The sequence below is a fragment of the Meles meles genome, chromosome 1 (genome assembly GCF_922984935.1).
Source record: "Meles meles chromosome 1, mMelMel3.1 paternal haplotype, whole genome shotgun sequence".
NCBI classification, from domain to species: Eukaryota; Metazoa; Chordata; class Mammalia; order Carnivora; family Mustelidae; genus Meles; species Meles meles.
The window spans coordinates 143545163-143561601 of record NC_060066.1 but is presented as its reverse complement, the minus strand read 5'-3'; the positions used below and the strand labels follow the sequence as shown (position 1 = coordinate 143561601).

The window sequence follows — 16439 nt, the reverse complement described above, 5'->3', positions numbered from 1 at the left end:
AAAGATTTTTAGCCAATATTCTTGATAGAAGTCAGAAAAAGACAAAAAAATTATAATACTTGATAAATTTATGAAATTCCTACTTTATGGCAGGTCAATATTTTTTTCCAGGAAATCATCAGATTCTTCAGTGATCAACTAGAATACATAAAAAGGCACATCATTTAACTTTGCATACCTGCCTTTAGTCATGACTTTGCAAATGTTGTCTAGTATGTTGCCAAAACAGCCTGGGTCAGGGGCGCCTGGGTGGCTCAGTGGTTAAAGCCTCTGCCTTCCACTCAGGTCATAGTCCCAGGGTCCTGGGATCGAGCCCCATGTCGGGCTCTCTGCTCAGTGGGGGCCTGCTCCCTCCTCTCTATCTGCCTTTCTCTCTGCCTACTTGTGATCTCTGTCTGTCAAATAAATAAATAAAATCTTAAAAAAAAAAAAAAAAACAGCCTGGGTCATTTGCTTCTACCTGAAGCATCGCCTGGAATAATAATAATAACTTACACTGAGGCACCTGGGTGGCTCAGTCAGTTAAGCATCTGCCTTCATGATCCAGGAATCCTGGGATCAAGACCCACATCTGGTTCCTTGCACAGCAGGGAGTCTGTTTCTCCCTCTCCCTCTACTGCTCCTTCTGCTTGTGTTCTCTCTCTCTCTCTGTGTGTCAAATAAATAAAATCTTTTAAAAAATAATAATAATAACTAACATTCACTTAGCACTTACTATTTGCTAGGTATTGTTCTAAGTGTTTTATTTTCCTCTCTTGGGTAGCTTGAATATATTTGAAAAGTTTAAAAGCACTGTTTGAAAAACAGTTTAGAAGCACTCTTTGAAAAACTGCAAGACTATTGTACATTACACTCATTTCTATGCCAACACAGCCTGGAATGACAGTTTCCTTTTGCTTACTCTGATGCATAGGCCTAAAGACTTCTCCAAGACTAAAGAGTACACTTATTCTTATTTTAAATTTATTGAGATATGATATTCTGTACTAATAATCTGATTTTTCACTACCAGGCAATTATCCACAGCAACCAAAGTACTTCTGGTTCTGAAATCATATTACTAACAGATGGAGAAGATGATGAAATAAGCTCATGCTTTGAGGAGGTAAAGGAAAGTGGTGCAGTCATCCACACCATTGCTCTGGGACCCTCTGCTGCCAAAGAACTAGAGACCCTGTCAAATATGACAGGTAAACCTTTGGAATATAGTTTGAATAGAAAATATATTTTCAGTCTCTCCCATTCCCAGAGCTATTTCCCCTTAAACTACAACACTGCTCATAAATTTCCTATCCTAAAATTTAATCTTTGACCCTTCCTGTCCTTACCCTTCAAATTAATCTTTCCTCTTCCCCACCTCCAACTCTCTGCACTTCTATCTATACCAGCTTCTTCTAATATTAGTCAATATTCTGTCTTCATTAATTTCTCACTACTAGTGAGAAATAGGTAGAAAGTAATTTTCTACCAATACCACCAAATTGAAACTTCTTTCTCCATGGCTACCAATGATTTCCTCAGCTGCAATTCCAAAGTTCTTGCTCATATTTGTCCTGTTCAATCCTACAGTCAAGATTCAGATAGCCTAATTCATAGAAGAAGAAATGGAAACCTACAGAGTACAAATGATTTGCCTAAGTCTGTAGTTAAAGTCCTGATTACCAGTTCCTGTCCCCAGCAATCCATCCTATTCCATTGCTTTTTTTGTTTGTTTTTAAGAGAAAGACAGCATGTGTGTGCATGTGACCATGAGGTAGGGGGGCAGAGAGAGAGGGAGAAAGAGAATCTTAAGCAGGTTCCATGCCCAGTGGCAGAGCCCATGGAGGGTCTGGATCTCACAACCCTGAGATCATAACCTGAGTCAAAATCAAAAATCGGATTCCCAACTGACTGAGCCATCCAGGTGTCCCCCCATCCTTTTCCATTCCTTACTCCTGTGTAATTTCTTTGTTAACTCCTATATTATTTATTTTCTCACTTAATTTTTACTTAATTCTAAACTATTCTCTAAATTCTCTAAATTGTTTTGGCATACCTTAGACACAACTAAAAATAAGCAACTGGTTCAAAATTGTCTTAAATTTCATTTTTATAACAGCATTTAGTGATTAGATCAGCTTTACTAATGTGGCAGGCCCTTATTCTAATGATTGACATAAAAACAATAATATTTGGCAAGTTCTTTAAGATTTCTCCATATTTATATTGATTAAAAGCAGAAGAACAAGTATGAGTTTCCAAATTAAAATTAGTATTATGAAAGTAAATACAATTCCATTTTAGGAGGACATCGTTTTTATGCCAATAAAGACATAAATGGCCTTACTGATGCTTTCAGTAGAATTTCATCTAGAAGTGGCAGCATCACTCAGCAGGCTATTCAGGTTGGTATCTCAGAAAAATTATTTGCTTTTTCACATTTGTAATAAATGTCCATTATCCTAAATAGACATTTCTTTCTCTAATAAATAACTATTTTGCCTGAAAATTATTTTCTATTAAAAAACATTCTTACTGAATTTCCTTTTCTTTGACATTTTCATCTTTTCTTCTGATTCTTTTCTTCTGATTTGTCTACTATTTATAATTATAAATGCTTTTATTTGCAAAATTCTTCAAAATAATTCTTATTTCACTGAAATCTTAGACATAATTTAGAATTACTCTAAACTGACAAAGCTTTGAAATTTTATTAACTATAATTACAAATTGGTTCTCTCTGTTCTTTTTTTTATTTATGTAACAGTTAGAAAGTAAAGCCTTGAGTATTACAGGAAGGAAATGGATAAATGGTACAGTACCTGTGGATAGTACAATTGGAAATGACACTTTCTTTGTTGTCACATGGACAATACAAAAGCCAGAAATTCTTCTCCAAGATCCAAAAGGAACAAAATATGAAACTTCAGATTTCAAAGTAGATAAACTAAATGCTCGTTCTGCCCGTCTTCGAATACCAGGTATTGCAGAGGTAAGAATATTATTTTCTCCATGATTTATTAATCAACTTCAAGGGGAAAAAATGAAGATAACATCCACTACACTGTCAACATTAAAGCAGCAACAATCATCTGTCACAAAAAAAGAAGCTAAGGGCTGTCTGAGTGGTGTCAGTTAAATGTCCAACTCTTGGTTTCAGCTCACGAAGTGATTTTGGGATCCTGAGATGGAGCTCTGTGTCAGGCTTTGGGCTCAGTGTGGAGTCTGTTTAAAACTCTCTCTCCCTCTGCCTTTCCCTCTGATCCTCCTTGCACTACCATCCCACTCCACTCCACCCCCTCTCTCACTCTCATTCTCTCTCAAAATATATAAATCTTAAAAAAAAAAAAAAAGCCAAGAAGAATAGAGTTTTATATCCGTACTATTTACTAGCTTATAAAATTGAGTATTAAAAATCATTACTGGGGTGGCTTAGTGGGTTAAGGCCTCTGAGTATTAAAAATCATTACTGGGGTGGCTTAGTGGGTTAAGGCCTCTGCCTTCGGCTCAGGTCATGATCCCAGGGGTCCTGGGATAGAGCCCCGCATCGGGCTCCCCTCAGCAGGAAGCCTGCTTCCTCCTCTGTCTCTGCCTGCCTCTCTGCCAACCTGTGATCTCTTTAAAAAAAATTTTTTTTTAAATCATTACTATTACTCTGCTTAAATTTCTAAATAATTTTGTATTCCAAACAAGAATAGGAAAGTATTACAAAAACTCTCAAATAGATATGTTGGATTTTCAGACAGGTACTTGGACTTACAGCCTTCTAAATAAACATGCCAACTCTCAAATGCTAACGGTGACAATGACTACTCGAGCAAGAAGTCCCACCACGCTGCCAGTAATTGCAACTGCTCACATGAGCCAAAGTACAACACATTATCCTAGCCCAATGATTGTTTACGCACAAGTCAGTCAAGGGTTTTTGCCTGTTCTGGGAATCAACGTAACAGCCACTATAGAAACTGAAGATGGACACCAAGTAATACTGGAGCTCTGGGACAATGGTGCTGGTAATAAGAATCTGCATCATCTTCCACTGAAGCTAAAATCCTACTACAGTCACATAACTTAGAAATCAATATCTCTTACGTATGTGAATGAATCAATTTTTAAGCAAATGAAATTTGATTTTTTTTATTTTTTTTATTTATTTTTTTTATTTTTTTTAATTTTTTTTTAAATTTATTTGATTTTTATGTTTTTAATACTTTCTACTCTGCTCTCTGAACTACACAAAGATATAAGCACATTTATCTTTAAATTTTATGAGTAATTTTACTTTCCTCATGGAAATTAAATATAATTTTCCCCTATTTTCATTAGTGTAAGTATTTTACATATGCTTCTTCCAGTTTAATTACATTTTCCTTATTTTGTTAAGATTTCTATATGAAATAATAATAGCTAATGTTAATTGAATGTTTACCATGAATTACTTTTCCAAGGTCAAATGTTAGCAAGTAGCCAGGCCAGGCTCTGAACCCAAGCCATCTGATACGGAGGTTCATGTACTTAAACCACTGTGCTATACTCACTCCCAAAATAATTACCAACACTAGTGCTCATGAACAGTGCTTAGGACTGTCACTGTTACTCTGCTGAATGGCTAATTATGTTATAATATCTAGGTGCTGATACTGTTAAGAATGATGGTGTCTATTCAAGATATTTTACAGAATACCATGGAAATGGTAGATACAGTTTAAGAGTACATGCCCAGGCGAGAAACAATATGGCCAGACTAAGTTTAAAACAACAACAGAACAAAGCTCTGTATATGCCAGGCTATGTTGAAAATGGTAAGTAGCACTAAGATAGAAATGTGTCATGTGTTTATGTAAGTTACATGTGGTAAGCACTGAAAATATTATGTACTATGGAAAATATAAGTATACAGTTGTATAATTATCTGTATATTTAAAAGCCATATTCATGTTAAAAGACCTAGCACTGGATGATGCTTCCAGCGTGTTTTGTTTACATCTCCCTCAGTTCATTTCATTTACACTGAAAAAAAAATCAACTGGGGTGCCTGGGGGGGTCAGTCGGTTAAGCGTCTGTCTTTGGCTCAGGTCTTGGGTTCTGGGATCAAGCTCCACATCAGGGAGCCTGCTTCTCCCTCTCCCTCTTCCTGTCACTTCCCCTGCTTGTGCTCTCTCTCTCTCTCCCCCTCTGTCAAATGAATAAATAAAATCTTAAAAAAAAGAAATCACTGAGCACCTATGTGGCAAGCATTGTGCTAGATGCTGTAACTAAAAAAAATAAACAAGACACCAGCCTTGTCCTCAAAGAATTTACAGTCAAGTAATAAAGACAGGTATGTTAAGAGATAGTTCTCACATTGCATAATGTCTCATCAATTTTAAAATGATACCAATAAAACAAGCTTTTTTTCACTAAAAGCTATTTTTCACTGTCTACAATCAATAATAATCCATTTATAGCTGCAAGATGAGATTATAAGATAAAGAATAGACATAGCATTATGAAAAGTCACAGAATTACCTTTTTTGTAGGTAAAATTATACTGAACCCACCCAGGCCTGAAGTCAAAGATGACATATCAGAAGCTAAAGTAGAAGATTTCAGCAGACTAACCGCTGGAGGATCATTTACTGTATCAGGAGCTCCTCCTGCTGGTAGTGATACTCATGTGTTCCCACCTGGCAAAATCACAGACCTTGAAGCTAAGATTAAAGAAGATCACATTCAACTTTCATGGACGGCCCCTGGCAATGTCCTTGATAAAGGAAAAGGTAAGTTTCATATTATGTTTTAAAATATATAAAAGAAGGGCGCCTGGGTGGCTCAGTTGGTTAAGCGGCTGCCTTTGGCTAGGGTCATGATCCCAGGGTCTTGGAATCAAACCTACATCGGGCTCCCCTGCTCAGCAGAGAGCCTGCTTCTCACTCTCCCTCTGCCTGCCTGCTACTCTGCCTACTTGTGCTATCTATCTCTCTGTCAAATAAATGAATAAAATCTTTAAAAGAAAAGTGATTTTTAAAATTTTAAATAAATATATTATATATATTCTTATATATATATATACATATATATATAAATAAATCCCTTTGGCTTTCATTTGCTAGGAATTATCTAATGTTCTACTTATAAAAAACATGAATGGAGTGTTTACTCTTAGCCATTACTCACCTACTTTTAGATGTAGAAATTGAAGCTCCAAGACATAATGAACTGGCCCAAATTATTTCTATATTTAATAACTTAGAAATCTAACCCACTCTTATCAAGTGTGTTGTGCCAAACTGCCTCTCACAATATGAACCATCTTTGAAATGACTTTGAGAAGAATGAGTTAAAAGCTTTCTATTACATTTTCTTCTCCTTTTAACAAAGAAAAGTTTTCCTAAGTGTTTCTGTATCTGTACAGTTTCATTAGTTCTTTGGCTGAATTTTCATTGATCTTTTGTTGAATTTTAAACACTATTAGGTTCCTAAGAAATAATTCCTACGCTCAACAGTCAGTTGAGTGCAGAAGACATTTTCAGCAAGTAAACACACAATTGTACAGAATGTGATATTAGACTCGTTGTTGTAAGCACAGGATGATATGGCAGGCCACTGGAAAGTCACAAACTCCTAGTCAGGCGTTAAGATCACAAGGTCTATCTTAAAAGGCATCCCAGGAAAGACTATCCCTGACCTAAGTTTTAAAGAATGAAAGAAATTAGCAAAGTTAAGTGAAGGTGTCCCACGAAGAGAGGATCACACACAGAGAAACTCACTAGTTGGAGAAATTGGGCCATGGGGTTTGAATAAAGTTCAAGGCCGAAATACCTCATTCATCTGAAGTTCCTTATAATAAATTGTCCTCATTCTAGAAAGTTGAGTCACTTTTATCTATATTTTAAATTGAATTTAACTAGTATTTATTGAACATCTATCATATTCCAATATTGCTAGACTAGTAGATTCTTTTGAGATAAAGTCAATCTTTTTATTTACCCTTAAAGGTGAGAAAATGAAAGCAATATGCAATATCAATATATACAATTTCTCAGGGGTCGTCAGGGGGGAAAAGTCCCATGTTCAGTACTCCTTCTCCTGGCTTACAATAAATCTCTCACTGCACACTCTCAAAAGAAAGGATGCTTTTTAACCTTTCATTTCATATATAACATTTTTCTTTTTCTTTTTTTAAAGATTTTATTTATTTATTTGACAGAGAGAGACATAGATAGAGAGGGAATACAAGCAGGGGGAGTGGGAGAGGGAGAAGCAGGCTTCCCTCTGAGCAGGGAGCCTGATATGGGGCTCAATCCCAGGACACTGGGATCATGACCTAAACTGAAGGCAGAGGCTTAACCCACTGAGCCACCCACGTGCCCCATAATATATAACATTTTCAAAGCTATATTTCTTTTTATCATATAAGGAAAAAAATCATTCTAAGACCAAAGAAAACAGAATACCCACAAAGAGCTCTTTTGTACTTCAATGCTGAAAACTCTTATCATGACAACTTTTTATTGGGGGGGGGGTTTGCTCTAATCATCATTTTTACCATTGTGTTCTTTTTTTTTAAATTTTTTATTTATTTCTTATTTTTTTATAAACATATAATGTATTTTTATCCCCAGGGGTACAGGTCTGTGAATCGCCAGGTTTACATACTTCACAGCACTCACCATAGAACATACCCTTCCCAATGTCCATAAAACCCTCCCCCTCTCCCAACCCCCCCCACCCCCAGCAACTCTCAGTTTGTTTTGTGAGATTAAGAGTCACTTATGGTTTATCTCCCTCCCAATCCCATCTTGTTTCATTTATTCTTCTCCTATCCCCCTACCCCCCCATGTTGCATCTCCACGTCCTCATATCAGGGAGATCATATGATAGTTGTCTTTCTCCGATTGACTTATTTCACTAAGCACGATACCCTCTAGTTCATCCATGTCGTCGCAAATGGCAAGATTTCATTTCTTGTGATGGCTGCATAGGATTCCATTGTGTATACATACCACATCTTCTTTATCCATTCATCTGTTGGTGGACATCTAGATTCTTTCCATAGTTTGGCTATTGTAGACATTGCTGCTATAAACATTCGGGTGCACGTGCCCCTTCAGATCACTACGTTTGTATCTTTAGGGTAAATACCCAGTAGTGCAATTGCTTGGTCATAGGGTAGTTCTATTTTCAACATTTTGAGGAACCTCCATGCTGTTTTCCAGAGTGGTTGCACCAGCTTGCATTCCCACCAACAGTGGAGGAGGGTTCCCCTTTCTCCGCATCCTCGCCAGCATCTGTCATTTCCTGACTTGTTAATTTTAGCCATTCTGACTGGTGTGAGGTGATATCTCATTGTGGTTTTGATTTGTATTTCCCTGATGCCGAGTGATGTGGAGCACTTTTTCATATGTCTGTTGGCCATCTGGATGTCTTCTTTGCATAAGTGTCTGTTCATGTCCTCTGCCCATTTCTTGATTGGATTGTTTGTTCTTGGGGTGTTGAGTTTGCTAAGTTCCTTATAGATTTTGGATACTAGCCCTTTATCTGATTTGTCGTTTGCAAATATCTTCTCCCATTCTGTCAGTTGTCTTTTGGTTTTGTTGACTGTTTCCTTTGCTGTGCAAAAGCTTTTGATCTTGATGAAATCCCAATAGTTCATTTTTGCCCTTCTTTCCCTTGCCTTTGCCGATGTTCCTAGGAAGATGATACTGCAGCTAAGGTCGAAGAAGTTGCTGCCTGTGTTCTCCTCAAGGATTTTAATGGATTCCTTTCTCACATTGAGGTCGTTCATCCATTTTGAGTCTGTTTTCGTGTGTGGTGTAAGGAAGTGGTCCAATTTCATTTTTCTGCATGTGGTGTCCAATTTTCCCAGCACCATTTATTGAAGAGGCTGTCTTTTTTCCATTGGACATTCTTTCCTGCTTTGTCGAAGATTAGTTGACCATAGAGTTGAGGGTCTATTTCTGGGCTCTCTATTCGGTTCCATTGATCTATGTGTCTGTTTTTGTGCCAGTACCATCCTGTCTTGATGATGACAGCTTTGTAATAGAGCTTGAGGTTCGGAATTGTGATGCCACCAACTTTGGCTTTCTTTTTCAATATTCCTTTGGCTATTCGAGGTCTTTTCTGGTTACATATAAATTTTAGGATTATTTGTTCCATTTCTTTGAAAAAAATGGATGGTATTTTGATAGGAATTGCATTAAATGTGTAGATTGCTTTAGGTAGCATAGACATTTTCACAGTATTTATTCTTCCAATGCAGGAGGATGGAACATTTTTCCATTTCTTTGTGTCTTCCTCAATTTCTTTCATGAGTACTTTATACTTTTCTGCGTATAGATTCTTAGCCTCTTTGGTTAGACTTATTCCTAGGTATCTTATAGTTTTGGGTGCAATTGTAAATGGGATTGACTCCTTCATTTCTCTTTCTTCTGTCTTGTTGTTGGTGTACAAAAATGCAACTGATTTCTGTGCATTGATTTTATATCCTGACACTTTACTGAATTCCTGTACAAGTTCTAGCAGTTTTGGAGTGGAGTCTTTTGGGTTTTCCACATATAGTATCACATCATCTGCGAAGAGTGATAGTTTGACTTCTTCTTTGCCGATTTGGATGCCTTTAATTTCCTTTTGTTGTCTGATTGCCGAGGCTAGGACTTCTAGTACTATGTTGAATAGCAGTGGTGATAATGGGCATCCCTGCCGTGTTCCTGACCTTAATGGAAAAGCTTTCAGTTTTTCTCCATTGAGAATGATATTTGCGGTGGGTTTTTCATAGATGGCTTTGATAATACTGAGGTATGTGCCCTCTATCCCTACACTTTGAAGAGTTTTGATCAGGAAGGGATGCTGTACTTTGTCAAATGCTTTTTCAGCATCTATTGAGAGTATCATATGGTTCTTGTTCTTTCTTCTATTAATGTGTTCTATCACATTGATTGATTTGCAGATGTTGAACCAACCTCGCAGCCCTGGAATAAATCCCACTTGGTCGTGGTGAATAATCCTTTTAATGTACTGTTGAATCCTATTGGCTAGTATTTTGGTGAGAATTTTTGCATCTGTGTTCATCAAGGATATTGGTCTGTAGTTCTCTTTTTTGGTGGGATCCTTGTCTGGTTTTGGGATCAAGGTGATGCTGGCCTCATAAAATGAGTTTGGAAGTTTTCCTTCCATTTCTATTTTTTGGAACAGTTTCAGGAGAATAGGAATTAGTTCTTCTTTAAATGTTTAGTTGAATTCCCCTGGGAAGCCATCTGGCCCTGGATTTTAGTTTGTTTGGAGATTTTTGATGACTGTTTCAATCTCCTTACTGGTTATAGGCCTGTTCAGGTTTTCTATTTCTTCCTGCTTCAGTTGTGGTAGATTATATGTCTCTAGGAATGCATCCATTTCTTCCAGATTGTCAAATTTGTTGGTGTAGAGCTGCTCATAGTATGTTCTTATAATTGTCTGTATTTCTTTGGTGTTAGTTGTGATCTCTCCTCTTTCATTCATGATTTTATTTATTTGGGTCCTTTCTCTTTTCTTTTTGATAAGTCTGGCCAGGGGTTTATCAATCTTATTGATTCTTTCAAAGAACCAGCTCCTAGTTTCATTGATTTGTTCTATGTTTTTTGGTTTCTATTTCATTGATTTCTGCTCTGATCTTTATGATTTCTCTTCTTCTGCTCAGTTTAGGGTTTCTTTCTTGTTCTTTCTCCAGCTCCTTTGGGTGTAGGGTTAGGTTGTGTACTTGAGACCTTTCTTGTTTCTTGAGAAAGGCTTGTATTGCTATATATTTTCCTCTCAGGACTGCCTTTGCTGCGTCCCACAGATTTTGAACCGTTGTTTTCATTATCATTTGTTTCCATGAATTTTTTCAATTCTTCTTTAATTTCCTGGTTGACCCATTCATTCTTTAGAAGGATGCTGTTTAGTCTCCATGTATTTGGGTTCTTTCCAAATTTCCTCTTGTGGTTGAGTTCTAGCTTCAGAGCATTGCAGTCTGAAAATATGCAGGGAATGATCCTAATCTTTTGATACCAGATGAGACCTGATTTAGGACCCAGGATGTGATCTATTCTGGAGAATGTTCCATGTGCACTAGAGAAGAATGAGTATTCTGTTGTTTTGGGATGAAATGTTCTGAATATATCTGTGATGTCTATCTGGTCCAGTGTGTCATTGAAGGCCTTTATTTCCTTGTTGATCTTTTGCTTGGATGATCTGTCCATTTCAGTGAGGGGAGTGCTAAAGTCCCCTACTACTATTGTATTATTATTGATGTGTTTCTTTGATTTTGTTATTAATTGGTTTATATAGTTGGCTGCTCCCACATTAGGGGCATAGATATGTAAAATTGTTAGATCTTCTTGTTGGACAGACCCTTTGAGTAGGATATAGTATCCTTCCTCATCTCTTATTATAGTCTTTGGCTTAAAATCTAATTGATCTGATAGAAGGATTGCCACCCAAGCTTTCTTCTGATGCCCATTAGCATGGTAAGTTGTTTTCCACCCCCTCACTTTAAATCTGGAGGTGTCTTCGCGTCTAAAATGAGTTTCTTGTAGGCAACATATAGATGGGTTTTGGTTTTTTATCCATTCTGATACCCTGTGTCTTTTGATTGGGCATTTAGCCCATTAACATTCAGGGTAATATTGAGAGATATGAATTTAGTGCCATTGTATTGCCTGTAAGGTGACCGTTACTGTATATTGTCTCTGTTCCTTTCTGAGCTACTACTTTTAGGCTCACTCTTTGCTTAGAGGACCCCTTTCAATATTTCCTGTAGAGCTGGTTTGGTGTTTGCAAGTTCTTTCAGTTTTTGTTTATCCTGGAAGCTTTTTATCTCTCCTTCTATTTTCAATGATAGCCTAGCTGGATAGAGTATTCTTGGCTGCATGTTTTTCTCATTTGGTGCTCTGAATATATCAGGCCTGCCAGTTCTCTGTGGATAAGTCTGCTGCCAATCTAATATTTTTACCATTGTATGTTACAGACTTCTTTTCCCGGGCTGCTTTCAGGATTTTCTCTTTGTCACTAAGACTTGTAAATTTGACTATTAGGTGACGGGGTGTGGGCCTATTCTTGTTGATTTTGAGGGGGGTTCTCTGCACCTCCTGGATTTTGATGCTTGTTCCCTTTGCCATATTAGGGAAATTCTCTCCAAAAATTCCCTCCAATAGTCCTTCTGCTCCCCTCTCTCTTTCTTCTTCTTCTGAAATCCCAATTATTCTAATGTTGTTTCATCTTATGGTGTCACTTATCTCTCAAATTCTCCCCTCGTGGTCCAGTAGCTGTTTGTCCCTCTTTTGCTCAGCTTCTTTATTCTCTGTCATTTGGTCTTCTATATCACTAATTCTTTCTTCTGCCTCATTTATCCTAGCAGTGAAAGCCTCCCTTTTTGATTGCACCTCATTAATAGCTTTTTTGATTTCAACTTGGCTAGATTTTAGTTCTTTAATTTCTCCAGAAAGGGTTTTTATAACTCCAGAGAGGGTTTCTCTAATATCTTCCATGCCTTTTTCGAGCCCGGCTAGAACCCTGAGAATTGTCATTCTGAACTCTAGATCTGACACATTGCCAATGTCTGTATTGATTAGGTCCCTAGCCTTCGGTACTGCCTCTTGTTCTTTTTTTTGTGGTGAATTTTTCCGCCTTGTCATTTTGGCCAGATAAGAGTATATGAAGGAGCAAGTAAAATACTAAAAGGGTGGCAAAGACCCCAGAAAAATGCACTTTAACCAAATCAGAAGAGGCCCCAAATCGTGGGCGGGGGGGAGAAAGGGGATAAAAAGAGGTTCAGAAAAAAAAAAAAGAAAAAATTAAAAAAAGAAAACAAATAAAGAAAAAATATATAAAAGAAAGAAAAAAATATATGTATTAGATAAACTAGATGAACTTCATCCTGGCTGGATTTTTTGTTGATCTTCTGGGGGAGGGGCCTATTGTAGTGACTCTCAAGTGTCTTTGCCCGAGGTGGAATTGCACCGCCCTTACTGGGGGCTGAACTAAGTAATCTGCTCGTGTTTGCTTTCGGGAGCTTTTGTTCCCTGAATGCTTTCCATAGAGTTCCAGAGGACGGGAAAGAAAGTGGCAGTCTCCCAGTCTCTGGCCCTGAGGATCCAAGAGCCCGGGGCCCCACTCCTCAGTGCGCCCCCAGAGAATAGCGCCCATTCTCTCCCGTATCCCCGGCCTCCAGCCGCGCTCTGAGCTCACCCAGGCTGCGACCGGCTCAAGGTAACCCCGAGCTGAGAGCTCAGTCCTCGGCTCTGTCTCTGTAGCCGGCTTCCCCATTCTAATACCTGCGAGCTTGTGACACTCCAACACCCCTGATCCTTCTGTGACCCTGTGGGACCTGGGTCACGCTGACCCCACGTGGGTTTCACTCCAGTTTAGCCTCTGGAGCAATGTCCCTCAGTGGAACAGACTTTTAAAAGTCCTGATTTTGTGTTCCGTTGCTCCGCCGCTTGCAGGGAGCCGGCCCCTCCCCCCGCGGTCTATCTTCCCCTCGTTTTGGATTCACTTCTCTGCCAGTCCTACCTTTCAGAAAGTGGTTGATTTTCTGTTTCTAGAGTTGCTGTTCTTCTTCTCTTCGATCCCCCATTGGATTTGTAGGTGTCTGTAATGTTTAGATAAGCTATCGAGCTGATCTCCTGCTACCTGATGTAGTCTCAGCCTGCTACTTCTCCACCATCTTGACTCCTCCCAGGACAACTTTTGAAATACACTTTTTCATGCTATGATCCTTAAAGATATGGCAGAATTAAAAAAAAAATACCTCCACTGAAAAAGGCACAAATAAAACTACCTGACCAAATGTTTAATTCTGAATTCAATTCAGTCAAGATGTTGCCTTGAGTTCAAGATCAGGTTCATACTAAATGCCCTCATGCTGATTATAGGAACCAAAAGAAGAAAAATTGCATTATATCTGGACTCTGGGAAAGAAAGAACGTCACCATGTTTAACCATAAATGGTGAAAGTTAGGTGGAATCTAATCTCTCTTTCCTTGTGACAAATAAGAACAGGTTGTAGTTGCTATCAAATATTACCATCAAGCACTTTGAAAGAAGGCAGTAGCAGTATCTCAAAGGATAAATGAATATCTATATAATATCCAATGAAGTTCTTAAATTCTCAGGGACCCAATTTCCATACTGTCCAATATAAGAATTACTAGGTGAGCTAGAAGTATTAAAACAAGTATATGTAACTCTAGTGTTTTATAATTCTATAATTCTATCACTTGGGGCATCAACTTAATATCTATATTGCTGGTTAACAAGAGGTCAGATACAAACCCACCACAGTGCCAGATACTTCAGTTGATATAAAAGGAATATAAAACATACCCTTTGTCCTAAGACAAAGAATATGGCAGGATTGTAAAGATAAATTGAACCTCCATAAAATAAGTGAGAAAACTCCATTCCACACAATAAGAATTCATGACAGAGAATCATCAAGGTGGATAAAATATGTAAACAAATCTTTATGAAGATGTTGAGTTCCTGTTGGGTCTTGAGGAAGGAGTACAATTAGTATAAATAGAGAAAGGAAGGCACATACAGGGAGTCAGACAGGAAAAGAAGGAAGCAAATAATATGATCAAGGTCAAAAAACCAAAGTTTCAGAATAAAATATCTAAATTAAAATAAAAGCTAGGTGATAGACAGACAGATAGATAGATAGAACCATCTAAATGGAATACAGGGTGTGTGTGAAGAGTAGTAAAATAGATTGATAAGGCTTATTACTAAAAGACTAGAATGTCAAGGCAGAGGCTCTCAATTTTTTTTTTAAACCACTAAATCAATGTTATTCACCACACACTTAAAACACTTGCAACATTTCATGAAAAAATAGTCTTTACTTCAAAAAAAGACAGTTGATGTTTTATTCATGGCATTTCAGAATGTGAGAATATATTTTTATATTGATAGCTCTAGTAGATCTCTAAAAGCATTTTGGAATAAAAAAAAAACTATGTTAGCATCTCCCTTTCTTTTCTTGACAAAGTAAGAGTTACAATAATAACATATTTCAAACATTTAGGTCCCAGACATTCTGCTAAAACACTTTTCATGCATTATCATCACCACTCAAGTAGTAGGCATTCAATAAATATTTGTTGAATGAATTGAATGACTGAATCTCCATTTTATAGATAAGAAAATTGAAGGTAAAAAGGTGAAATATATTTTTCTTTGTTACACAGCTAGAAAGTGTAGAATTAAGGTATGAATCAAAGTCTGCCTAAGTTCTTAAGCACATTTTAATTAGTACACATCTTAACCTCTCCGCTTTCTTTTGCCCTTTATCCTTATCCCTGTCTCACACTCTACTGATCTCCCACTCCCCACTCCTATTACTCCCTCTCAGCTTAATGAGAAATAATACAGTTGTGGGGAACCAAATGTCTTTCCTATACTTGAATGCTATTGTGTTCCTTGTTCTAAAAATAGATTCAGATTTTTGTATTTCTATTTCTTAAAAAAAAATCTAGATTTCATTTTTTTAGTGCTGTATGATTTTGAATTAATTTTTGTGATTAGATAACTAGATTAAAACTACTCACATATTTGTTCTTAAAAGAAAGAAGATGGAATAACCAGATAAAACCTACATCTATGGTTTTCATGTCTAAATCCTACTGTGCATTTCTGATGGGCCCTAAGTATAAGACAATATGGTGCTAATAAGGCATCCTAATGATTTTAATATACATGAAGTATCTATTGTCTTTCAGCCAACAGCTACATTATAAGAATGAGTATGTGTTTCCTGGATCTCCGAGAAGATTTTGACCATGCTGTTTTAGTAAACACTACTAGTCTGATACCTAAGGAGGCTGGCTCAATAGAAAATTTTGAATTTAAACCAGAACCTTTTAAAATAGAAAATGGCACCAAATTCTATATTGCAATTCAAGCCATCCATGGAGCTAATCTAACCTCAGAGGTTTCTAACATTGCACAAGCAACCAAGTTTATTCCTCTGCAGGAATCCAGTGCCCCTGCTCTGGGTACCAAGATTTTTGCAACCAGTTTGGCAATCTGGGGATTAGCTATGATTTTATCTACATTTTAAACTAGGAAATATATTAGAAATAATATTTTAAAAAGAAAGAATATTCAATTTATATATACTTGATTAACATTTATTTAGAATTTAACTTGTTACACTTGTCTATAACAAAACTCTTTGTAAATGTACAAAGTTGTAAATTTCCTAACTACTTGAGTTCATTAGTATTAATTAATGAGCTAATAAGTTGCTAAATGTAAATCATAATGAATATAATATTTCCTATCTTTGAAAAATCCATTTATTAACTCAATAAAAAAAGATAATGCATATTTGTTCTTGAAGGTGTCTTAAGAAACATTTTCAGAGTGTGCTACAAATTCATTTGGTATATTAAAAAATCAGAATTCATCTAAGCCATTAGAAAAATATTTATATATCCACAACAAACATTTTATGGTAGAAT

The 16439-nt window shown here is 37.0% G+C and overlaps 1 protein-coding gene across 1 annotated transcript in view; it reads left to right on the top strand.

Annotated features, from left to right (window-relative positions):
- The window catches only part of LOC123944635 (calcium-activated chloride channel regulator 1-like), a 29243-nt gene extending 13207 nt beyond the window's left edge, over nucleotides 1-16036 (top strand). The window contains exons 8-14 of the mRNA XM_046009911.1: nucleotides 1013-1190; nucleotides 2284-2384; nucleotides 2747-2971; nucleotides 3722-3992; nucleotides 4611-4781; nucleotides 5499-5738; nucleotides 15696-16036. Coding sequence (XP_045865867.1) covers nucleotides 1013-1190; nucleotides 2284-2384; nucleotides 2747-2971; nucleotides 3722-3992; nucleotides 4611-4781; nucleotides 5499-5738; nucleotides 15696-16036 — 1527 coding nt within the window. The remainder of the gene's footprint in view (nucleotides 1-1012; nucleotides 1191-2283; nucleotides 2385-2746; nucleotides 2972-3721; nucleotides 3993-4610; nucleotides 4782-5498; nucleotides 5739-15695) is intronic.
- Nucleotides 16037-16439: the final 403 nt, after the last annotated feature.